Source organism: Mercenaria mercenaria, chromosome 10 (genome assembly GCF_021730395.1).
Source record: "Mercenaria mercenaria strain notata chromosome 10, MADL_Memer_1, whole genome shotgun sequence".
Taxonomy (NCBI): Eukaryota; Metazoa; Mollusca; class Bivalvia; order Venerida; family Veneridae; genus Mercenaria; species Mercenaria mercenaria.
In genome coordinates this window covers 47463464-47489517 of record NC_069370.1, presented here as the reverse complement: position 1 = coordinate 47489517, position 26054 = coordinate 47463464, and the positions used below count along the sequence as shown (strand labels likewise).

Below are 26054 nucleotides of genomic sequence, written 5' to 3'. Positions count from 1 at the left end.
TCAGTTGGTCCATTGGTTAGGCTCTATTCCTTTTCCTGAGACTAATCACCAAAATTTTATGGTTTTATGGACTTCAAAATAACTGCACATGAATGATCACCATCATGTTACAACAAGATACATGCAAGACACAGGTCATCCACACTCGAATATCAAATGTCAAGCAGATGTATTTGGTGTCAGCTCATTTTCTTCTTAACCCTTACCCTGCTAAATTTCTAAAATGGACTGGTCCATCATTCAGTTTGAACAGTACCATTTATTATTTGAAGGGGTGTTCACTGAAAATTTACTAAATGAATGGTGAACAATGCAGACCATGATCAGCCTGCATGAAAGTGCAGGCTGATCTTGGTCTGCACTGGTCGCAAAGGCAGAATCACTTGCCGCTAGCAGGCTAAAGGTTAACCCTTAACCTGCTGGCGGCAAGTGATTCTGCCTTTGCGAACAGTGCAGACCAAGATCAGCCTTCACATCTGTGCAGTCTGATCATGGTCTGCACTGTTCGCTATTCAGTCAGTAATTTTTCAGTGAACACCCCTTTGAATAATAAGTAGTATGGCCCAAATTGAATGATGGACCGGTCCATTTTAGATATTTAGCAGGGTAAGGATTAAGCTCTGGAAGCTAGCATCAGTTGTTTTTCACATGAAGAAAAGTTGCAGAGCCTGTGACCTAAGTTCAAGGTCAGATCACATTTTGAGGTCAAAGACTTGAAGTCAATTGGTCCATTGTCAGATGCCAAATAGTATTTGTAGGTGTGAGCTTCATATCGAAACTGCTAAGGAATTTCATAAAACTAGCATTAGTCGATGAATTTAACAAGACAAAGTGCAGAGCAGATGACCCAAGGTCACAAGGTCAAGGTCAAGGTCACATTTGGCAGGTGTGAGATAGTTTATTTCAGGTCTGCTGCCAAAAGAATTCTTGAAGAATTTTGATAAAATTAACTTCTGCAATACTTCTTATCAAAATGACATTTATCCCAGTAGCAATCACCATGAGTGATAGCTCTAGATTGATTTAATGTTAACATATTGAAAAAATGAAGATTACTTACATATAGCTTGTTTTGAATTTTTATTTAGTGCTGTTTTACACTTTTTTCCTGTGCTGTGGCCATTTTGGGTTATAAATATTAATCATTGCAAACTGTTCCAGTTTTCTCAGAATTTTTCTGTCAATACTTTTGCCAAATTGTTTTATGTAATGACATATATAAACCCATTTAGTTCCCTATTTTATGTTTGTAGTGACTGAGACTTACAACAGTTTTTTAAACAATGATCATGTGTGATGCTTGTCTCTGTACACAGATGCAGACTTTTTTTACTTTGTATCCTTGTACAATTGAGATTAAGAAGTTATAGAGAAATTGATAGGAGTTACCAAGAAAACATTGTAGCCTATGTGAATGAATTTTATTTAGATGTAAGAGAACTTTCTTGAATATCTTTATAAAATGATGGAGCAAAATATTGGTTTTAACTCATTTCATTAGGAAAATCATTTCTGGTTTTGAATGCTATTACATCTTTGACATTTATTTGTCTAGTTGTTAGGGTTTTTTTACTTTCCATTCAATGTCCTTTGGTTAAGCATATTTTAACAACACAGCAATATTGGATTTCAGCTGTGTTTTTTCCACATAGATAGTATGTTGTAACGCAGCACTATATTACTAAGGTAACCACGCATATTTAATCTATCATACTTGATATCCTTGTCTAATGTATGCATTAAGCTTGGTTGTGTTATTTTTGTATTAAGTTTATTACCTCAGACACATGGCAAGGAAAAACAGAGCATTTAATTTTATAGATTTTCAAACTTGAATTTGCACGAGAAATTAATGCTGTAGGATGTAATACAGTAATAGTTTTTCTTATGTTTGGATAATATAGTTAAGTATAAAAACCTATGTATCAAAAGGATTCTTGGAAACAAGCAACTTTGGTTTATATGTAGAAGAAATGCTTTCGTTTCCAGCTTCTTTTTATGCCCTCTACCAATAAAGATGGGGACGCATGTAGTGTTTGTTACCCATGTCCATGTGGATATGCCTCCGTCTGTCCGTGCACCGTAACATGTCTGGCTTTTAACTTTATTGTGTTGGGTCGTATTTTGAAATAACTTGGCATAAATGACCACCATAACAAAACAACATGTCATATTCTAGACCCCGACATAAAAGTAGTTCTGCTTAGCTCAGTAAGGAGAGTACAGATCTATTGATGGCAGAGTCATGAGTTCAATCACCGGATTAGGAATACGTTATCTGTGATGATTGATAAAATCCATTGTCACCCACCTCTGATTCATGTTTGGAAGTTGGTAGTTACTTGCAGAGAACAGGTTAGTACTGGTACAGAATCCAGGAACATTGATTAGGTAAACTGTCTGCCGTTATGTTACTAAAATACTTTGAAAAATGATGTAAACTCAAAACAAACCAACAACACAGAATTCAAAGATTTTAGGTATTTTTCTTGTGCACTCTATAACACTTTTATGCATGCATGGACTTTCTAATAACTTAGCACTAAAATCCACCATGACAGGATAACAGATTGTGTTAAAGGCCTAATACCCTTCCTAAAGGTCAATCGTTTTTAGTGGTAAAAGATTTAAGGTCATTTTTCTTTCCGCTATATGACTTTTTTATGCATATATGCGTATTCAGTTTGGCACAAACATTCACTATAATTTGACAACATGTGGCGTTCAAGACTTGCACTCCTACCTTAAAAGCCGAGGTCAAACTTAGAGGTCAAAGATGTAAGATCTTTTTTGTCCAGTCTTACAACTTTTGTATGAATGTATGGATATTCAAAAAACTTGGCACAAACATTTACCATTACAAAAGAATGTGCCATGTTCAAGACCCATAACCTTTCCTTAAAGGTCAAGGTCACCCGTTGAAGTCTGAGATTTTTAAAACTATTTTTCTTGTCCAGTCTATAAAAGGATATTCAAGTAGATTGTTACAAATTTACACCCAGAATGTAACATTTAATAATGGAATGAATATGATACCATTTCTTTTTCAGTAAGTTCAGTATAGACATTTTGCTGTCAAAGTGTCATTACAGGATTCACACTTTTGTGTTCTTACATTAGTTAGTGGGGGTATGTGTGTCATATGCACACATTTCTAGTTTATTATATTTCCATACACCTACTTTGTACTTTCACCTTATTTCTTTGTTACTGGATTTCTCCACAATAATGCTTTATTATTGATTATGGAAAATAAAATACTTGAAATCATGAAACAGGTGTTTTCTTCCGTACACATACCTTTTATAACTTGCCAGTGAGTTTGAACCCGGGCAGGATTGACAGAGATGTTATCAATGGAGGAATATAGTCAATCTGTCAGTCCCTTGTTACTTGTTTTTCCTCTGGCATTTCAGCACTTTCTCTTGGAAACTAAGTCACATTGAGTCGAAAGTGTTTGTATAGCTGCTATCTTTCATTTTTAGCTCACCTGGTGAGTTTTTGTGATCACTCGATGTCCACGTCCGTGGTCTGTCGTCTGTCAACATTTAGCTTGTGTATGCGAAAGAGGCTGTATTTTTCAACTGATCTTCATGAAATTTGGTCAGAATGATAACCTTGATAAAATCTAGGCCGAGTTCGAAAATGGGTCAACTGGGGTCAAAAACTAGGTCACTAGGTCAAATCAAAGAAAAACCTTGTGTATGCAATAGAGACTGTATTTTTCAACTGATCTTCATGAAATTTAGTCAGAATAATTGCCTTGATGAATTCTAGGGCGAGTTCAAATATGTGTCATCTGGGGTGAAAAACTAGGTCACTAGGTCAAATCAAAGAAAAACCTGTGTATGCAATAGAGACTGTATTTTTCAACTGATCTTCATGAAATTTAGTCAGAATAATGGCCTTGATAAATTCAAGGGCGAGTTCAAATATGGGTCATCTGGGATCAAAAACTAGGTCACTAGGTCAAATCAAAGAAAAATCTTGTGTATGCGATAGAGGCTGTATTTTTCAATTGATCTTCATGAAATTTGGTCAGAATGATTACCTTGATAAAATCTAGGCCAAGTTCGAAAATGGGTCATCTGGGGTCAAAAACTAGGTCACTAGGTCAAATCAAAGAAAAACCTTGTGTATGCAATAGAGGCTGTATTTTACAACTGATCTTCATAAAATTTGGTCAGAATAATTGCCTTGATGAAATCTAGGGCAAGTTCGAATATGGGTCATCTGAGATCAAAAACTAGGTCACTAGGTCAAATCAAAGAAAATTCTTTTGTATGCGATAGAGGCTGTATTTTTCAATTGATCTTCATGAAGTTTGGTCAGAAAAATTGCCTTGATAAAATCTAGGATAAATTGGAATATGGGTCATCTAAGATCAAAAACTAGGTCACTAGATCAAATTAAAGAAAAACCTTGTGTATGCGATAGAGGCTGTATTTTTCAATTGATCTTCATGAAATTAAGTCAGAATGATTGCCTTGGTGAAATCTAGGTCAGTTTTGAATATGGCTTATCTTGGGTGAAAAAGTAGGTCACTAGGTCAAATCAAAGAAAAACCTTGTGTATGCGATATAGGCTGTATTTTTCAGTTGACCTTCATGAAATTTAGTCAGAATGATTGCCTTGATAAAATCTAGGCCGAGTTCGAATATGGGTCATCTGGGGGTCAAAAAGTAGGTCACTAGGTTATATCAAAGAAAAACCTTGTGTATTCGATAGAAGCTGTATTTTTCAATTTATCTTCATGAAATTTGGTTAGAATGATTGCCTTGGTGAAATCTAGGTCGAGTTCGAATATGGGTCATCTGGGTTTAAAAAGTAGGTCATTAGGTCAAATCAAAGAAAAACCTTGTGTATGCGATAGAGGCTGTATTTTTCAATTGATCTTCATGAAGTTTGGTCAGAATGATTGCCTTGATGAAATCTAGGTCAAGTTTGAATATGGATCATCTGGGTTAAAAAACTAGGTCACTAGGTCATATAAAAGAGAATACTTGTTTAAACTCGAGATCACATTTTTGGTCCAATCCTAATGAAAATTGGCCAGAATATTTGTTTCCATGAAATCACAAGGTCAAACATGTTTACACTGTTATGTTTTGTTTCTCAGGTGAGCGACCTAGGGCCATCTTGGCCCTCTTGTTAACTGGACTATTCGAAGAATAAGGAGAGCTATCTTACTCACCGCGGCATCTCGCCTCAGTAGCACAGTGGTAGAGTGTCCGCTTTGAGTGCGGGATGTCTGGGGTTCGGTCACAGGCCGCGTCATACCAAAGACTGGTAGCTCCCTTGCTTGGAGGGTTGTACCAGGAGGTAAAATAAACACAGGTAAGTATCTGTTACTGGATACATAGTTTGTCGCACAAGAGCTTTGTAGCTCGTGAAGCTCTTGTTGTATGTTGGATTATATATCACGTTAAATAAAGCTTACATTTACGTTTAACTTTACCCTTATCTGCATTGGCATCGGCGTCACAGCTTGGTTAAGTTTTTCGTACCAGTAAACATTTTGACAAAACCTTTTGACATATAGCTTTGAAACTTTCAACTTTTGTGTAACATCACCATATCCAGTTTTAGGCAAGAGTACATATCTCCATCAAGAAGTTTGTCTGAATTGTGGCCCCTTTTAACTTACATGTTCATATTTTGTGAAAACTGTTTGACATATGGCGGATGTTGCTTTAGCAACCTGAAACAAGCGTCTACAGATGTGTAACGGCTCAATGCAAGATACAATCATTTAATTTCTCCTTTGTATTTATGTAAAAAAATAGGTTCTACTGCATTTAAGTTTTAAAATATTCTCAATAAATACATAAACGAAGGATACTATTAACGGACCTATTTACTGTGTATTATCGTACAAATGATCAGTTCCTCCGGGGGCGTTGTATCTGTTTCTTGTTAAACAAGTCAAACATTTATCTGATTACTAAATGGGCAAGTTATCTGATTATCTTGCCGATCCTACTATGAAATTCATGTTGTTGTTTTTTCTCAACTAAAATATGCATTTTTTCTATTCGTTTGGTTATATATGAGCCGTGCCATGAGAAAACCAACATAGTGGCTTTGTGACCAGCATGGAACCAGACCAGCCTGGGCATCCGCGCAGTCTGGTCAGGATCCATGCTGTTCACTAACGATTTCTCTAATTGCAATAGGCTATGATAGCGAACAGCATGGATCCTGACCAGACTGCGCGGATGCGCAGGCTGGTCTGGATTCATGCTGGTTGCAAAGCCACTATGTTGGTTTTCCCATGGCACGGCTCATATGTATTTACGTCATAAATCATTTCCATTTGAATGATAGGTTATTGACTTGTACTATTTATTCGACTGCTGCCCGCATCTTTAAAACGTTTTGATGTAGTCTCACGTAGATGTATAGGTGGAAGCAAACAATCAAAGACGGAACCACCGGGCGATTTGCGGTCACGGGCGAACGTATATGACCCATTGTTATTTATTTAAATGTTAAGTCTATTGTTTGATCCACCAAATTCGTAATACTTGTGATTTGCGAGTTTATTTATAAGATTAGTAAATCAGATTATGAACTTTACACCATCTAATAGGTCTCCAGTGGAGATAGTAGGATATTTTGTAGTTTCAAGATATCGTTAGAGATGTCAAGTTGATGGCCCAAAAGAAGAATTTTCAATGTGAAATATTCTGGCCCATGACAAAATTTGAAAAAAAAACTTCATTTTACATTTTTACGTGGAAGTTTTGCCTTTATACCAACTAAGTTAACCAGAATCAAAACTTAAAAATGTGTTGTGTCCAAAATAGTGGAAAATATCCTATCAAAATAGTTTTTGACTATAATTTCAAAACTAATTTTGAGTGCAGCACAATTTTAACTAGGGATCGGCGTTTCTTATAAAGAGTCGTATAATACAGTAATAAGAATTATTCATATGTTTTGCGTATGTACGTATTTAAGCATACAAATATACAGCTGTAAGTAAATTATTATGTGGCCCCGCCGAGAAAACTGTTTATGCATACTTATTTGATTTATCATGATTTATAAACAAACAATTTTAGCGGTCAAATGATTCGGTCACCTAAAGGCATCTGACTTTATTCTCCAAACAATAAAAACTTTTATCATAACCGCCGTCATATGTACCTTTGATTTTATCTTTATCAGACGATGTTTTTAGAGTTTTCGTTATATTTCAAACGGACACACTTTTGAATGTATAAATTTAGTATTATGTGTGAATTTAATATCTAATTAAATAATGAAATCTTACACATGGAAATTTTGTGTTGCAATTATATGCGCTTCCAGTTTGTGGACGTTTGTAGGTTGGTAGTTTCGATGTTTTAAGTGATTTTAAATTAATTAACCCACGATTCATTTAAGAAAACATTGTTTTACTGTGGTTAATATTAAAATTCCAGATTTTGAATAATTAATTTCAAAACAGGAAACAAAATTTTGGTCAAGTTTGACGTTGACAATGTTTTTCAGGAGCTGTATGGAGTACATGGAGCACGTGGTCCCCGTGCACGGCCTCATGTGGATATGGTGTCCGTACACGTGAACGTACTTGCATGTACGGGGAATGCGTTGGAGCAAAGGAAATGCACGCGACTTGTCTCATATCTGATTGCAACGAGGAAGGTAAATAAAATACTTATACATGTAGATATAGTCCGTGTTGCTGCTATTCTGAAGAAACAAGTTCACGGTGTGGTAAAATGACAATTCTAACACGACCTGATTCAAGGTTGAAAATTGTGTGTTATTATACAATTCATATTTCTGACGTCACAATTCTTACGTCGTAATGTCAAACGGCATAGCGGCGCGCTGGTAAATAAACCGACAGAAAACAGGCAAATATTTGATAGATGTCGTCAAGGATGTATTTAAAACTCCTTGGTAACGTGATTTGCTCTTTGAATAAGATCATCATTGAGCGTGCATGAGAAACATAGTGCTTTGCACACAGCCACACCTCGATCCGCAGTGGTCAGCTCATGCGTTCCTTTAAGCCTATGAGAATTGGAGAACATTAGCGAACAGCATGGATCCTGACCAGACTGCGCGGATGCGCAGGCTGGTCTGGATCCATGCTGGTCGCATACCCACTATGTTGGTTTTCCCATGGCGCGGCTCATTTGTCGTTCAGATGCGTATTATTATACCACGAGGGCGCATACCTTCGCATCTTAACTCCAAACAATGATTTTATTCAACAACAAATCACAAAATGAGAAAAAAAAATTCTTAAATATTACATGGATCTTTATACAAATTTTCGGTCGATGGATTGTACTATTAACGGGTCTATAATTCAACATGGGTTCGCTTGAATAAAGTCAATACTTGATGAATTTTCTTTCTGATGTCATGTAATAAAAACACTTACTGAATGACTTGCCAGTGAAGCTATTCAATAAGTATTTATTATACTAACAATTCTTAAACATGTATCTTTAAGTATAAATCATTAACATATTTTATTTTTTAATCACAAGTAGGCCTATGCCATTATAGTGCATATTAATACTTTAAAGTATTGTGCTTCATGTATTTACGTAATATTTAAGGCAGCAGACCCTTGTATGTTGACAACCGGAATTGTCCGTTCTATCACATATTGTCCGTATGCGTTTTTCGGCATTTTCGGTTGTTATGAAAAACAAATTTTCTGTTATGGCCAAAGGATGACAAAATATGATTCTCACGAGTACTAGCGATTATCATTACGGGTCCACAACCTTAATACCATACACAGCTAAATTTCTATAATTAACTTGTCCATTTTCTAATTTGGACAGTACCATTAACTGTTAAAAGGGGTGCTTACCGAAAAAGATACTTCAGTGCATATGATGACCAGGCTGTACAGATGTGCAGGATGATCCTGATCTACACTGGTCGCAAAGGCAGAATCAATCGTGTCCAGCATGATAAGGGTTAATACCGATTGCATTTCTTTGCTAAAACTCGGTATCTCAAATTTTAAGGGATCGAGCATTTCATTTCGAAATAACCAAAATGCAACTTAAAAATGATATTTTGTGCACATGACATGTCTTCGGGACGGGACTTGTTTACAAACGTCTTCGAGATAGCCGGAATTTAGAGATAAGCTAGTTTAAACTGTATGTACATTTAACATCAGATCAAATTTCGAATAAAATGCTTGACAAAACTCATATCGTGTTTTCAAAACATGTATTATACGCGCAAAATTAACATATTTTCAATATTTATATTCAATGAATAATATTGTCAGAACATGTCTCTGCGGTATTATGATTCAGCCCATTGTATTTCAAATTTTAAAATTTTCCTTAACTGGAATAACCTTGAATTAGGCAAATATTTAGTTTATTTCTTTTTCAAATGCGGAAATGTCAAAACTAATAACTTGACATTTAGGTTTCCTGTCGACATTTTCATCGCTTAATTAAGTTTTAAGTAATTAATTAGTCAGGAATTGTGTTAACTCTCATTTTATTAGAGACATGTTCACCAAGATTTTATTCAGACATACCAGCAAACTGCTTCAAGTGGCATCCAAGTTTCATCGCACTTTGGTCAGCACATATTATATAACATATAAATACGACACATTGCGAGCCTTATTATGCCTTTCTTTAAAATGTGGCTGCCACATTTTCGTTATTAACATAAAATATGTTAATTTCTTGTTGAATCCTATGTTATGATATTTTTTTCTATAATGTTTGACAACGGTTTGAATAATGATGAATATGACAGAAGGTTTATTAAATCTGATTACCTCCCTCTGTAGCTCTACCTGCACCGTCTCATGTGCAGAATAAATAAAAGTAACACTTTTCTAACTATATAATTTTGCATAACATCTATTTGGATGGCTGTTCTATCAGTTTTTAACATAAAATTTAAAGCCTCATGAAACTTTAAATTAATATCAAGTTATATATATATATATACCGTGTAGTTAGCATTTTAGACATATTTCATTTTATGGTATTTTTGTTCTATTTGATATTTACGTACGAAGGGATGAAACTATTGCATCATGTTCCCATCGACATGAAAATGAAAAATAATGTTAAAAGAACAACAACAACAAAAACAACAACAGAAAACAAAACAAAACAACACCCACTATTATTACATGACTCCCTTTATAAATTACCGATTTATAGTTTGTGCTATCCCATCGGTCTAAAAGTTCAACAACATATTTTGTTGGGCTAAAGTCGAAAACTTAAAAAATTACTAAAATTTATTTTTGGTTTCATGTAATAAAGCACTTATTCGAACATCGGGTAATAGTTTTGACTATTGACCGAAAAGCCATTTAATAAGTTGATCATCCGAAAAAGGGATAAAAATTACAAATAAAGTCTAAAATAAATATACTGTTCATTAATTAAATAAATAATCTTAGAATATAAATGACTATGTAATCAAGAGCAGACAAGGGTCGGTAGCGAAAATGTTTGCAATTCTGAGTGAACTATTTTATTTTAGTTGTTACCAAAGTATGGTCTGTCTGGGGAAAATGGTCAGAGTGTACACGTACATGTGGTGGTGGAATGCGTACCCGTACTCGCACGTGCAGCACAGGTAATACTACAGATTGTTGCGAGTACAGTGACACGGAGTCGTGCAAACTGGAACATACACAGACAAGAGAATGTATAAATGACGACTGTCTTGGTAAGTAAACAGCAGAGAGAGGTATACCTATTATATCGTGCATTTATCCTTCAAACATTCCGGTCTTTTCAATACTTTTGGCTGAAAAGATATTCTTGGAGCCGCTGTTCTCTGTGGTGTTATCATGTTCGGTTACCTTAGTAACATATTTTCCGTTACCTGTCTTACCAAGTAAGATATCGTTTTCTCTTTGAATTTTACAGTCAAACCGAAAGCCACGGCTATAGATTAAGATCCATGTGCCACCGACACTGTCTCAGACACCGATGGAACATACACCTTATTTACACAAGCGAGCTAGATGGCTTTCTGACCTAAAAGAAAGACGACCGTTTGTCAGGCTCGAACTCGTTTACGTTGAGGTGCAACCTTAACCACTTTACCACGGAAGCCTTTCAACCCCGATCAGTTACAGTTATGTATGGTATCCATTCAGCTGAATAATAACATCGGATGTAACACATGCTGTCTGTTGTTTGCAATTCTCGTCATACCTTATGCTACCACACATTTTGAATTTTACTGTTTTCAGGAACTTGGTCAGATTGGCGGCCGTGGGATTCATGTTCCGTGCCATGTGGCGAAGGTGTTCAGTCCCGACTCAGGGTGTGTGAACCGGCCGGCTCAGTGTGTATTGGCGGCGGAGAGCAGTCAAGAACTTGCTATATTCAATGCCCGCCGACGGAAGAATGTAAGAACATTACATTATGATAGTCTTCTTATTTACTTTATTGAATTATGACAGAAACTAGTTTTCCTTGTCTTTTTCCACGACAAGACTCCAAGGTGCGAATATACTCTGTCAACAACATGATTGTACTGTGCGAATACTGTCTGTTTCCACAGCAGGACTTTTCTGTGAGGATAATGCCAGTTTCCACAATATAAAGGTACTTTGTAAATAATGCTTGTTTACACAACATGACTATACAGTGTGAATAATGTTTTCTTTTATGTTTTTACGTGCCCAAAATAAAGTGCATTTACTAGTAGCTGAAAACTTGCTTTAAGCCTTGTACAAGTACTCTTATTCGAACTTTTTTTAAAGACTTTTGCTTTTTTTTTTCATTTCTTTTTTTTGTTTGGTCCATTTAGTAATTACTGACATGGATGAGACGAAGAGTTGCTATAACAACAATCCATGTAAAAACAACGGAATCTGCGCAACAAACGGGGATCACGTGACCTGTATTTGTCGCGGAAACTGGAGAGGACGAAATTGTAACGACCGTAAGTTTAGAGTAACTAGTTTATGTCTATGTCTCGGAGACTATTGATACTTCTGCTGACCAAGGCAAAGACAAGCGTCATCTGATAAAAACTGGCATCCGACTGACAATGATGTTTTTGAGCAAATCCCATTTCCTTGCTGCCGTTGGTGCATTGATAATAGCAATCAGTTACTAATGTCTGTAGAGTAACGATATAGGCCTGTATAGTGTTTATCAATATTTCATCCGCAGTCGATTTCAAATGAAAAAAGCTTGAAACATATCAAGCCCGCTTTATGGAAATACCGCTACTGGCGTCATTCTAGACGGTGCGGTCGTTACTTCCGTGGAGTTCGAACCCATGATCTCAAGGTAATGCCGTTGACTGTTTAAATCCTACCAGACCCTACAAGTCACAAGGGGCAGATGCTATTATATTATAATAATTAAAAGTTTTATCCAAATGACAAGGTACTTTTGTACTATGTACTAAAATTTCAAACTAGCCATTCAATGAAATACAGAGAATGGTGTCTACTTCTATCAGTTTCGTTTTAGTTTAACAACAAAATCTTATTTTTATCTGCTTTTTTTCAGTGTGTTTGTACGAAAATGATGCAGAAGGATGTTCAAATAAACGAGGTATATTTTATGACTGCGCAAACTGCAACAAATTCATTGTGTGTTCACGTAAGGGAACTCTGATATCTATGACATGCACGACAGACAGAATGTGGGATGGAAATGGTTGCAGGCTGGCTAACGAAACTAGAATACTGTGTCTAGAAAACGCAATAGATGGGAAATGATAGAACTATATATACCAAAGACGCGAGCGGAAAATTGTCTTTTTCAGCAATTTAATAATTACATGTACAAAGAAAGTGTTTGAAAATGAAAAAATGGAAAAGATGCCTTTGACTGATATCATGTAAAACAACAGAAAATGTTCACACCCGTATTTCCATTTAGTGAAGTCGTTCTTTTTCATTGCACAGCCTTGACTGGTTAATTTATAACAGTATCTTATTCAAAAGATGACTTTGCACAACGGGTTTGGCATTAGACTTGCCAGTTTTGTTGTTGCTGTTAGGCAACATATTCATTAAGCGTATATAATCTTTATTACATGTACACGATGTAAACATGACCTGTTATTTAAGAAAGTATACATAATTCATGATGAATATTTCATACGGATTGATTAAATATGAACTTGTTTTTTAACCTGATGGCAAATATTGATTCTAATGAACTGTGAACGTTCATGCTTGACGTCTTCTAGGAATATTCGAGGACTCATTACATACCAAGGTATGTAGGAGTCAGCATGGAATTCCCACATTTTTTATGCAGGAGCAACGGTGACAGCAGAAACTGTACATAATGCTTGGCTTTTATGTCTCACACCGTTTGTGCAATTAGAATGGCCATCAACACTTTATTTTTATCATGTATAAAGTGTTTTTTTATGTTGAAAGTTACCGCTAGTGGTACTTACAGCTGGTACCGCTAGTGGTACTTACAGCTGGTGCCGCTAGTGGTACTTACAGGTGTTTGCAACTTCTAATAGAGGTTGTGATTTCATACTCAGTGTGCAAGATTTAATTACATATTTCATTTCAGAATACAGTGCACAGAAATTTAATTAAATTCAGATGTACATGTACCTATTTATAAAACATTTCGTAAAATTTACTTTTCAAAAGTTCAAAACCGTTTTCTTAGAGCTCAGTAAAGTCATTTGCCACACTAAGAGAACGTACACCGGATATAGCGACATTTCGATACAAGGAATACATTGAAATCTTAAGAACATAAATCTTTAAGGTCCTATCTGCATTTAGTGACAGAGAACTGAGAACGTCAGTTGAGTAACGTATACTAGAAATGTTTTTGGATTTTTTTTTTATATCACCAAGAGATAGATTATGTTACTAGCTTTTTTTCTTATGAAATAAAATCACCGAAAAAGGTCGATATGTTTTTAAAACTGTACATGTATTCCAGTCCTGATGTGAGGAACGTTTTGTTCTAGAAAATTAGAGAACAGGTAACACTTAAAATACAATTTATTTTTGTCCATACTGGCTAACACTACCTATTCAACAACAGTAATAAACCTATTTAATTTCTTCATTATTTATAAAGGGAAAAAACTGCATAATTCATTAAACAATGTATATAAAATCTTTAATATTAATAAAAAGTATACTCCGAACCCTGACAAAGCTACCTTACAAGCGTTTATAGACGGATATGAATTCTCCAGTACCATATGTTCACATCTACACAGGCTGAAGAAAAACATCACTTGAAGATTTATAACAAAATGCACGTGCTTTGTAATATTTGCCGTCAGAAAAGTTGTCCTTTGGTGTTACATGTATTTGTAAATTAACGCCATCAAGCAAAATATTACACTGAGCAATGACTTGTGCTAACAAATAAAAGACACAGTTATCATATTCGGATAATACATTCAAACGGATATTTTATCATTGTAAGGTAAAGAAGATTTAAACACAGAAATCACACAGTCTTCAGTTAGGCAGACACTTGTAAATGCTCAAAATACTTTGGCTTTTCTAAATGCTGTTTGCATAACATGTAGGCCTGGATTTACTTATATGTTCCTCTGAGACATGAATCGAACAAACATAATACATATAATCAATATCGCTTTAAAGAAGGCCCTATATGGCCTAATAACTTCCATTGTCATGTTTCTCGAGATCTACTTGAGACAAAGTTAGGTAAAAGTGGTTCAAAGACTTTTGTTTTAACTTTGTAATAAGTCCTACATAAGTCCTAGGAACTGTTCGATACAAAAATGTGGAAGTTTTGCCCTAAGCTAGGTCAGATGCAGATTATTGCAAGATTCAACCTGTCGTAAAAGGTGTTACAAAACGTTGTTTTCAGAGAGAGAGAGACAGAGAGAGAGAGACAGAGAGAGAGAGAGAGAGAGAGAGAGAGAGAGTAGACATTATTGTGAAACGAGCCTCTGCAATTCATCTTTCGTTAGGATTTTGTTCGTTGAGAGCAACCATCATACACCACGCTGAAGTAATTTACACAAAACAAATGCAACAAGACAGCTCCGTTTCATCAAAAACGTAACGCACAAGGCCTCATAAGAAACATGCAAATAAACATTGCATTTAAATAAGTAGACAGAAGTAAATAAGACACATTGATGTGATATTTCTAATTTGAATAGAAACTTTTATTTTATCTAACTTACTTTTCCGTCGTGACAATCACAGGAGTCTGAAATTCTATCAATAACACCCCAAAAGTATATATTTTTTAAAAACAACACCCCCTATATATAAAATTCACACTTTATTTTATATATAGGGGAGGGGGTATTTTTTAAAGATAGACTTCTGGAGTATTATTGATAGAATTTCAGACTCCTGTGTGACAATTCACCGTATAACAAACTTTTATTCTCACCGAACGAAAAGTGGTTATGTACGAAAAATGTATCTTCAATGGTTGAATGAATAGAAAGAAAACTGTCCGAAAAACAGAAACATAAAAAAAAAACAACGCTGGAATTGTTTATTTGGCTTGCACTGTTTTCCCGGAAGTACGTGGCACTACAGTAATTTCATGTGCTGGAGATCTGCTCGCCGTGCCAAAAGGTGACGGACTTTGCCGAAGCCATGGTGTATTTCTTCTGAAGCCATATTGTCCGTTGTAGCCAATTGCAGGTTTGATTCCTTGCATAAATTGCGCATGTCCGTCGCGTAATTCACTCGAATGACCTGTTGACAAAAAAAATAAAATGTTCCATGAATATGTAGCATGTTGTTTTAACACTTTTAAGCAGGTACGACATCAAATCTGCAGTGCAAGATGCAGCTTTACAAACGTAATAGTGATTTTATTTTTGGATAAAATGCGCTTACAAGATAACATAAACTATATTACAGAAGTATTCAGGTACTCTAAACACTGTATGTCTATAAGCACGACGATTAACATCCTTAACACGCTTGATTATAAATGACAGTGCCAGTAGGGAATTTTATGTTCTCAAAGATCGAGTGAATCGGAACATTCTGCTGAATCTGCTGCTGAGACATTCGTTTGTTTAAATATATTACATTAGTTTGACATTCTTTGAATAAAGGAGAACGTTTGTCAATTACTAAATAAATATATTGTTGTTGCTCTCATGCAGGTCCTAAATAGAAGTATCTTAGAAGCGTTACCCTTAGAAACGACCAAATACATTTACTTCTGTAGCTAACTAATTCGACAAAAATGTTTCATCTTACACATAATTTCAGGTATTTAGTGTATTTATTTTTTTATTTATTGACATTTAAGATCAATAGCATAAAACAGAACACAAGGCAATAACTATAATATCACAGCATATAAAAATTTCTTTACATACATGTAGTTATAAAAACAAATCTATATTTAAGACTAGGGTAAGATGTATACTTTTAATAAAACTGAAAATTCTAAGCCAGGTGTTATACTTTAGAGAAAGCTAAAGACCTATGGATAACCCATTAAGCTAAAAGCTTATTTCCAATGGGGTCCATACTAATCTCATAAAAGATACAGTGCAACAAAGGAAAAATAATATAAGAAATACCCAGATTTTTTGTACAACACGGGATTACTAATAGTATGCATAACATATTACATAAAATTTATCACAATTAATACATTTTTTTTTTGTTATCAACTTATCACGTTTGTGTTAAACTTATTTGTCACAGATACACTTATCACATACAGATCAGTACATCAAAGCCTTGAAATGTCTGATGGTTGCGGGTTTTTGGTAGACTTATTTTCTGTTTAAATGCCAGTCTATGAATATACATGAATAAGAAACAAATACAAATTTACTGTGCCTCATATCTAAGATGAACTCTGCCTGACCCAGCTTGTGATGTAACCATGGGCTGGAATACCTTATCATTGATTGATCTTATATAATCTAATTGGTCAGTGTGAGTGGATACAGGTTGAATAGGAACTACTTGTTCATTGATAAGTTCATGAATGGGACTATTTTGTGTAGCACATGAACATCCTTTGGATGTGATTCGGAATAAAATAAAGATGCTATGATTGTCAGAAATACACTTTAACTGCGGTAGCGGGATAAACCCGCAACCAAAAATCACTTTTACTTTCTGAAGTTTGCTTATCCAAAAGAAATTTCTTAACTAACCATTTGAAAGTTTTAATATTCTTAACATTTTTTATGTTTTCAGGAAGAAAATTCCATTCCTTACATTCGGTATAACAAAATGTCTGTTTACTAGTGTTATTATGCATACTCGGTAACATAAAATTCTTCTGAGTGGATCTTGAACTTTTAACAAAATTATCACTCAAGTATGATGGACAAGTGCCATAAAACACTCTATGCGTATGATTGAGTCGTAGTTGCTTCACTCTATTTTCTACATTTAACATATTTAGATGCACATAATCTTGCCAAGTAATAGAATCCCTAGGAGAGTAACCCTTTATGAATCTAATAATTTTGTTTTGCATTACCTGTAATTTGTGTTTTAAACGTTTATTCAGACCTGATCCAAGCTTACTTAGCTTGCGCTTTGGGCCAAAGAGAATGTATTCTGTTTTATGTATGTATATATGAGCCGTGCCATGGGAAAACCAACATAGTGGCTTTGCGACCAGCATGGATCCTGACCAGCCTGTGCATCCGCGCAGTATGGTCAGGATCCATGCTGTTCGCTTTTAAAGCCTATTGAAATTGGAGAAATGTTAGCGAACAGCATGGATCCTGACCAGACTGCGCATCCGCGCAGTCTGGTCTGGATCCATGCTGGTCGCAAACCCACTATGTTGGTTTTCTCATGGCGCGGCTCATATGTATATGTATGTATATAGTTCCGTCATTTGTAATTTTTCAAAGATCATAGCAACATAGTTTTTCCGATTTGATATCTATAAACTTTAAACACAAAGAACAGACGAAACCTTGAACGGAATCACAACATATGCCAAGATTATATAACACATGTTTCATGTTTATAACGACGACAAAGACATGTCATGATAGGTTATTGTTTAAACTTTTTTCCATGCCTGTTTTTTTTTTCTTTTACATAAACTGGAATGCTGTTAATAGCGTAGCATATAACCTGATGTGTGCATGAACTACCGTTTAAATTCATCTTTTTTACACACCGAACGTCACGGTGGAACTAGAATTACATACTCACCAGCACCAGCTTCGTTCCTGAGGTTCGTATACTGAAAGCCTGGTCCCTTTTCTTCAAAATAGTCCATCACATGACCATCTATTGATGTGCCCGGATACGCCTGCAAGTAGAAAAATGATCTATAACAGTCTGATAATTGTCCATTAAGATTTTAAAGTAATGATAGATTAGACGGTAATTTCAGTCTTTTTACAGGAAGAAAAATGATCGATAAATATTTATCTTAAAAGAATAAACAATTTTATTTTATCACTATACTTGTAATATCTTTGGTCTTATTTCTTGAAATTATGCTTCATGTAATATTCAAATAATGGTATGCTATTTTCTGAAACAAAAATAAATTAAAGTGCAGACTTTCAAATTCAGTCGATACACAAAAATGTGGTCAAACTTTTACAGAACTCTTCTCTTCACTGCATTGTATAAAACAAATACAAATGGCTTTTTCATAGAATCATATACTAGAAAAAGACAAATGAGCCGTGCCACGAGAAAACCAACATAGTGGGTATGCGACCAGCATGGATCAAGACCAGCCTGCGCATCCGCGCAGTCTGGTCAGGATCGATGCTGTTCTCTAATAGTTTCTCTAAATGCAATAGGCTTTGAAAGCGAACAGCATGGATCCTGACCAGGCTGCGCGGATGCGCAGGCTGGTCTAGATCCATGCTGGTCGCATACCCACTATGTTGGTTTTCTCATGGCACGGCTCAAATAAAACAGCCAGCAATGCTGCTTTGTCTTTCTCCTGTCGAGACTTTCAGCACTTTACAGTCAGCCATCAATGGTCTCATTTTTGCAAGTAGACTGGCCATGTACTCTTGTAGTCTTGGAATACGTATACTGTTGTAAAACTCGACTGGTCCGCACAACGACCTGTGTGTTTCAGATACCTCGTGACTTCCTCTCCAACTCTCAAAATTAAGTCTTGGCAAGAAAAGCAACACTAGAATTGTGTCCATAGGACACAGATGTTCCCACATACTGCACCATCCTCTAAATAGCAAAGTATTTAGTACAGACCATCTTCACGTGAAGTGTATGAGGATTTGAACACATCAAAGTTCTTCACTATGGCTTATTTTGTGAAATTAAGAAAGGGCCAAGATTCTAGAAAATTAACCACAGAAAAAAATCCAATTATTTATGGTCATTTTCATATCAACGTCCTTCATCTGTGAAACTTTCAGGCATATCCATTCAATAGTGTTTGAGGAATTGGGTACACAAGATTTTTTTCCATATTCTTTATAGCAAAATCATTAAAGGGCCATAACTGCAGTAAAAATAGTCACAGCAAAAGTTCCATCCTTTATGGTCATCTGCACATCAAGCTTGTTCATCTGTGAAAGTTTGAAGCAAATCAGACTAATAGTGTGGGAGGATTTGGACACACAAGATTTCGGGACGTACGGACAGCAGCAACGCTATATGCCCCAACATAAATGTGGCGGTGGGGGGCTGGGGCAATAAAACGTAACGTAGAGGCACTGGCTTTTAGTTACATATGTTATCAACATGCATAAGTTATATGTAGTTGCAAAAGTATACTGGTAAACGCGTATGGTAGTCTGATATTTTCAGACTGATACGGAATTGCGAAGATCAGATTCGTCAACCAAGTACATACAGTTAAAGTTACGAAATCATTTAGATGCAAGTTTTACAAACATTTGTCGCCAAAGTGGATTAATTTTACTTGGAGGAATTCATGATCAAGCTGATGAAATTTCCACAGCACATAAAGTGGGCATACTGTATTTATATATATAAAAAAAGAATGAACTATATTCGATTTAACCCTATGCAGTCACGATAACAATGTTATAAATTACACACTGAATGTGCAGCAGTCATTATTAGCATTATTCCCTTATCAGCAGAACACGTCTAATTCAAATGTTCTAAGTTGAATTGCTTGACAAACATTTCACCTTATTCAACCAGTTTCATCATTCTATGTATATTGGTTTTGTTTATTCACGAGGTCTTTAACAACCTCGAAATTATCTTGTTTTTTTTTTAGTTTTGCGACATTTCTATTAGTTTTTGAAGCTATTCCCAAAACACCATCTATTTTTGCGTTCCAGATTGTTGGTTTTATACTAGAAATCTGTTCATGAATGAAAATTGAATGTAATGTGTGTGTAGAATAACTTAAGATACATAAGAAGGAAAACCCATAAAAATGTTGTTTTGAAGTAAATCGGATTTTGAAGAAATAGTTCGTGGTTGGCATAACTTATCAAAGAACCCCCTCCCCTACAAATCTTTCTAACATTTTTTACCGTTGTTGTCGTTGCCGCTGCTTTATCTTTTCAACAAATTATGATGACTTTGCAATCATATCTAAAATTTAAGTTGACCTGGTTCGAGTTTAGCAGAAAACGTACGCCATGGACATTCTAAATCTCATCACTACTAAAACATATTTACAGTGACTCTCGTGTTTTCAATATGACCAACAATCTCCACGTAATGTGTTTTTAAGTACAATTTTAGCTTCTTGTAAAAGCTATTCAGCGGGAAGTATATTATGCTAATTTTTCAGCATAACTGAGACTGAAAGATCTGTGAAGTACATTTGAGCCAAGCCATGAGAAAACCAACATAGTGGTTTTGCGGCCAGCATGGATCCAGACCAGCCTGCGCATCCGCGCAGTCTGGTCAGGATCCATGCTGTTCGCTAACAGTTTCTCTAAATGCAATCGGCTTTGAAAGCGAACAGCATGGATCCTGACCAGACTGCGCCGATGCGCAGGCTGGTCTGGATCCATGCTGATCGCAAACGCACTATGTTGGTTTTCTCATGGTGCGGCTCATTTACTGATATACCATCGGTCAGTTACGAAAACAAGGAAACGATTCCATTTAGAAAGATTTTCTTTGGGTTTATATTTTGTAATAGCTGATTGTGGAGGTATCTAACATGAGTCTCCACGTATTAAGTAACACCAGCTCAGCTAACTGTGGAGCCATCTATCATTCTCCACGTATCCGGTTTTGCTGATTGTGGAGTATCTAACATATCCACGTATTGTCCTAAAATTAAGTCACAACGGCTGTGCTGATTGTTGAGGTATCTAAATTTTACCAGTACTGTTCTTTAACAATCAAGTCACGCCGGTTGTGCTGATTGTGTTGAGGTATCTAACATTCTCCACGTATTGTCTTGATGCAATATCCTATGTAATTGTTTCCCTAGCGCTCAGGGGATACTGGAAATTATTTAAGACAAAACACGATATAATATTTACAAGGTGGGGACCTTTTGTGTTAAATATGTTGTACTGAAAATTTAGATCAGTTCTGACGTCCTTTTTTTTTTTTATTAAATTCAATATCATTGTAAGAAGGGCATTTAAACACCGAAATGAACCTATTATCGTCGTAAACTGGCCTTCAATAAAGGATATTCATGTAGTTTTAAATTGGCTCTATAAAGACCTTCTTTACACAGTATAAATAGGGAACATAAAACCTTTTATATTTAACATAATACCTACGTGTCAAATTTCTGGTTTTTGATTCCAAAGTTTAATTGATTTTCAAAAATCATTTGACATGTCTGTTTACTCAAGATATCAATACTGTACGCAGTGGTCGTATACTGTCAAAAGATATTCTAAAACTTAAAGAATAATGCATATACTTGCGTATCATGAAAATATGAACAACTATTCACTTATGTTAGTTAAAGGAAATAAGCGATATAGATTGGATAGAAGAAACGTTTTTTTTTTCATGATATTATTTCGAATGTAATCCTTGACTTTTTGTGCTAGAAGTAAAGTGTATGATCAATATATGATCAATACAACTTATATTCAATACAGCAACTCTTTGAAATATGTAACCTAGTTTTCTCCTGTTCATTTTATGCGTCTTCAAAGGAATATGGCGGTAATTCGTTCGGTAATGTTAGTAATAGCATCATGGTGCCTGGGTGTGGTCCAAATTCCTTATTGCCTTTCTGTTGAATTTTAGCACGTTCTGAAAGCTCTGTTTAAAAGTGGACCGCCGCAAACACTTAAAACCTTGATTTTGTGTAACATGTTTATCTGGGATATGTAATAATCTCCAATCTATAACTGGATATATATGAAACACACACATTTATTCATGAAAAACACTCAAATGACATAAAACCACTATCCCACAACATCAAATGATTAAAAACAACTAACTTGATGGTATGTAACAAAATGCAAGAATGTACCATGTATGATAAATGTTATACATATATTAAATATCAAATAAGAATCTTACATACACTAGACATGTATTACCTAATACTCAGTACAAGAGAAATAATTGATCGTCACTTCATTGTTAAAGTCTTGTATCGTTAATATATGATGGCGATTTGTGCCATTTCGCATTTTCCCAGTAAACGTATGCATGTTCACTATTTTTAAAGAAAAATGATAAATCACTATGTACAATATATCAATTAAAATCTAAAATCGTTGCACTGGAATCAACAAAAGACAGTCTTGAAGAAGCAATTTCTCCTGACAAACGTAACAAGAGGTGAAAATATCATAAAACACATGTAAAAAATAATGAAAATGTCCATTTCGCACACACATTTAAAAGTAAATATTTTCATGTATCTAAAACAATACAAGGACGACAGAAACACAATCATATTTATACATATTACAAAATAAATACAACAGTTTCCCTTGTATATTTAAATAATTGTTTGATAATTGGTCCTATATAAAAAAGGTATACTGAAATGTTTGATACTAAACCCGAGACACAGATAACAAACCCCAATACAGCAACACATCAAAAACAGTATCCTATAAGACGAATGTCCCTGATCCAAATAATTCACGTATTCTGCAGTAAATTTTACTAGTATAAATACGGTAAAAGATACATATTAATTGTCATTTGATAAGAACAAACATCGTCATAATCGCGTATTCTTCACTTGAAGTACAAAAGATCTGGCCAGCATCACACCAAATATTGAATTACTGACGTGGTTTCGAAATGATAAAGAAAATAAGTGAATATTATTCTAGTAGAAATATATAAAATAAACAAACCTGTCCCGTCTTCCCGAGCGTTTTATTAACCCCTTGGAATTTAAAATAATTTGACACGTGGTCATCCTTTTGCGCGTTATAAGGAGGAATAACTGGCCCTAGTTTAGGATTAGCCTTAGAAAAGTCAGAAGATATACTGCTGACTGCTTGGCAGTCTAAAACAAACCCGCGTTCCTCCTTCATAAGCTCGCCTGGCGGAGGAGTGGGTGGGGTACGGTATAGTTTATTGTGACGTTTAGCGGATTTTGATCTGTCGTCTGTCATCTTCTTCAAAATGGGGTTGCTCCTGGTGTCTGTCTCGGTGTTCTTATAGATGGGGTCACTCCTGGGGTCACACTTCCGGCCGGGGTAGTTCTACAAAAGTCAGAATTGTCTTATTAACTATCCTGTCACTTATTCAATAATCACTAGAGTTCTTAAACGATTGTCACTAACAGTCTAGGGCCATTCCCACAATAAACACTTAATAGTTATTCCTTTTCACAGCATTAAAAGTCAATGTTTGTTCCAGTTATCAAAATTTGTAACACTTCGATTGATTCGGTTTGATTATAACAGGCAATCATTAGCTAACAATCGACAAAACGAATGCCCTGGCCTGTTGCTATGTAGAACAAAAAACCCAGTCGTGGCTAAATACAAAACATAGCACCAACTACCCGATAAATGGTAGTTCATAAATGGCACTGGGAGATTAATGCCTTTCGGTATTAATAATAAGTCGGATTTACACATTGAATTACAAAACCAATGTATGGAATTTATGATTTAAAACTTTAAAAGCGGATAAGTTATATGTTTAAACCTTACATGTACGATTGTTGATAATTAAAAGAGCTCAGGGTCATTTGGCAACTTTATCTTAAGTCTTAAATGCCTTAATTCGCCAACTAAATCACGTGGGTTAAACAGATTGAAAACATATCGAATCTAATTAACAGCTTAAGTGTTGTTATTTATTTTAAAGAACAGACCATTACAAAACGCTCGAAAGTATGCAACTGGTCGCGTTAAAAAGTCCAAGCAGTTTAAATTCCCAACTTACACATTTTTGAAAGTTTATCGAATTTAGAAAATAAACACTAGAATCTTGGTACGTATTTAATGAAAAAAAAACAAACAAACAAAACAAATGAAGTTAGTACGCACTGACATAAACGTTTATATGCATGTGGCATACAGACCACGGCCATACAACAAATGTACAGTTACGCGCTAAATCTAAATTTCCCCATGAAATTATTTATATATAAACTGGACTATTTCCTTTTAATTCCATATAATTTCTAGTTCTACGTTACCATTTGATAGATACCAGGATATTTCATCCGTCTGAATCAAGATGCAAAATCTAAAACTTCAAATTTGTCTCAGTTGCTTAAAGTGGCATTATGCGCATCTTACTGCACATAGTATGTTTTGGTGAAAGTTTTATAAAAGCAAGTTTCGGTTTCTGTGCATTTAAATGTGTTAAATTAACGATAATGCCGCATAAGTATTTGAAGTTGATGCTTTAGAAATAAAGAAATCGGATTAATAAAATAATAGTGCTTTTCTTCAATCTTCTACTCAGTGATCTCCCTTACCAATATGTAGAGATTTCTGAAGTTGAAGGGAAGCAACTCCTGCACGCAGTTTGACTTTTCTTAAAAAGACTGCCCCAGTCAAAATAAGAAAAGTCATATTTGGAAAGTTATTATTTCGTACTGGTAAGAGGAAGAGTTTGGGTTATTGGGTTAAAAGCTATTATTTCCTCCACCCTTTTTACACACACATCTATTTCATCTGGATTTTTACTTGAAAAACGCGCAGAATTCCACTTTAACCAGGATAGGCAAAAGGGATGTAATAATAATTTCACAAATTAGCATTTCTAATCACTTTCGACTGAACATGTAATTACCATTGCAAGTTTTTGACAACTGTAATAAAAATGTTCTTAAATTCATATTATCCTCTAGGCAAAGTACGTTTATCAACCTTATAATTACGCTAGCAAACGATCTCTTGGCAGGGCAGTCATGATAAAAATATCAACATTTAAAAACACCCCATGTGAAAATGTAGCAAGTATAAAGGTCTCAGCGAGCATAAATAAGTGTATAAATGGTCAAGTTTCGAGCAACTGAATTACTTAATCGATATCAGATTGATCTACAGTGTCAGCTAGATGGAGAGGAAACTATGCACTGAAAGAGCAACAAGGTTATACATGCAAACAACATCAATACATTGACTATCTAAGTGCTCTCTTATGTTACTGTAAACTCCAAAAAGAATGTACTATCTTTTGACCTAGTTCGAAAAATAATTTTTAATGATTTGAACTATTTCTGAACCCGACTTGCAATTACTGAATATGTACCAATAATGTGAAACTAATGCATCAGTCATGCTGACTTTTTTCTCTGTATTTTATTTCAATAACCTGTATTTAACATATTTTTGTATGTCCTGTTATTCATTTAAAAATAATCCATGGGCATCTTATACTAGGCTTAGCCACTAGACTGATATTAAAGAATTTGTCAAAAAAATCATATTTTTTAAAAATTTTAATAGTGATAAATGCAAGTCTATTTTAGAGATTTATGATATTGGACGTAAGATATAGACTGGCTTTAAAAAAATCATAGTATAGGAGCTGGTTCTAAACTTATACACAAAATGCTATAAATGTTATATAACTGTTTTTCAACATGAAATGTAATTATATCCTGTACGTAATAGTTTTCGTATGTATGCCCTTTTTAATGTATTGTGACATTTCGATTTGAGTATGTATACAATGAATTTATCTGGTGTTATCAGGTCATCAATATTTGCACAGAACTTTAATGGAAGACTAC

The 26054-nt window shown here is 35.0% G+C and overlaps 3 protein-coding genes across 5 annotated transcripts in view; 1 reads left to right on the top strand and 2 right to left on the bottom strand.

Annotated features, from left to right (window-relative positions):
- The first annotated feature begins 7122 nt into the window (after positions 1 to 7122).
- Positions 7123 to 12799, top strand: LOC123561683 (A disintegrin and metalloproteinase with thrombospondin motifs adt-2-like). Its single transcript, XM_045354210.2, has 6 exons — positions 7123 to 7334; positions 7501 to 7653; positions 10510 to 10698; positions 11231 to 11389; positions 11794 to 11928; positions 12507 to 12799. The coding sequence occupies exons 1-6, from the start codon at positions 7268 to 7270 to the stop codon at positions 12716 to 12718; spliced, it is 915 nt and encodes a 304-aa protein (XP_045210145.2). The 5' UTR covers positions 7123 to 7267; the 3' UTR covers positions 12719 to 12799.
- Positions 12800 to 13963: 1164 nt separating this feature from the next.
- On the bottom strand, positions 13964 to 23891 carry LOC123561684 (uncharacterized protein C17orf98-like). The gene is made up of 3 exons (XM_045354211.2): positions 23206 to 23891; positions 18140 to 18239; positions 13964 to 15682 (listed from the first exon to the last, which is right to left on the bottom strand). Exons 1-3 carry the CDS (start codon positions 23467 to 23469, stop codon positions 15477 to 15479), a joined length of 570 nt encoding a protein of 189 aa, XP_045210146.1. The 5' UTR covers positions 23470 to 23891; the 3' UTR covers positions 13964 to 15476.
- LOC123561682 (uncharacterized) overlaps positions 23420 to 26054 on the bottom strand; it is a 27971-nt gene continuing 25336 nt past the window's right edge. For 2 of the 3 annotated variants that reach the window (XM_053553008.1, XM_045354206.2), the window contains one exon: positions 23423 to 23559. In XM_053553008.1, coding sequence (XP_053408983.1) covers positions 23537 to 23559 — 23 coding nt within the window. In that variant the 3' untranslated portion in view covers positions 23423 to 23536. Of the gene's footprint in view, positions 23560 to 26054 lie in introns of all 3 variants that reach the window. The other variant, XM_045354207.2, reaches the window with a different exon arrangement.

Bases quoted from the DNA above. Each gene is read 5' to 3' on its own strand.
- LOC123561683 (XM_045354210.2), top strand. From the start codon at position 7,268: ATGAAATCTTACACATGGAAATTTTGTGTTGCAATTATATGCGCTTCC. The intron at 11,390-11,793 runs GTAAGAACATTA...TGGTCCATTTAG, and splicing joins ATGCCCGCCGACGGAAGAAT to TAATTACTGACATGGATGAG. The intron at 11,929-12,506 runs GTAAGTTTAGAG...GCTTTTTTTCAG, and splicing joins AGGACGAAATTGTAACGACC to TGTGTTTGTACGAAAATGAT.
- LOC123561684 (XM_045354211.2), bottom strand. From the start codon at position 23,469: ATGACAGACGACAGATCAAAATCCGCTAAACGTCACAATAAACTATAC. The intron at 18,240-23,205 runs GTTTGTTTATTT...TTCTACTTGCAG, and splicing joins CGCTCGGGAAGACGGGACAG to GCGTATCCGGGCACATCAAT. The intron at 15,683-18,139 runs GTGAGTATGTAA...TTTTGTCAACAG, and splicing joins CAGGAACGAAGCTGGTGCTG to GTCATTCGAGTGAATTACGC.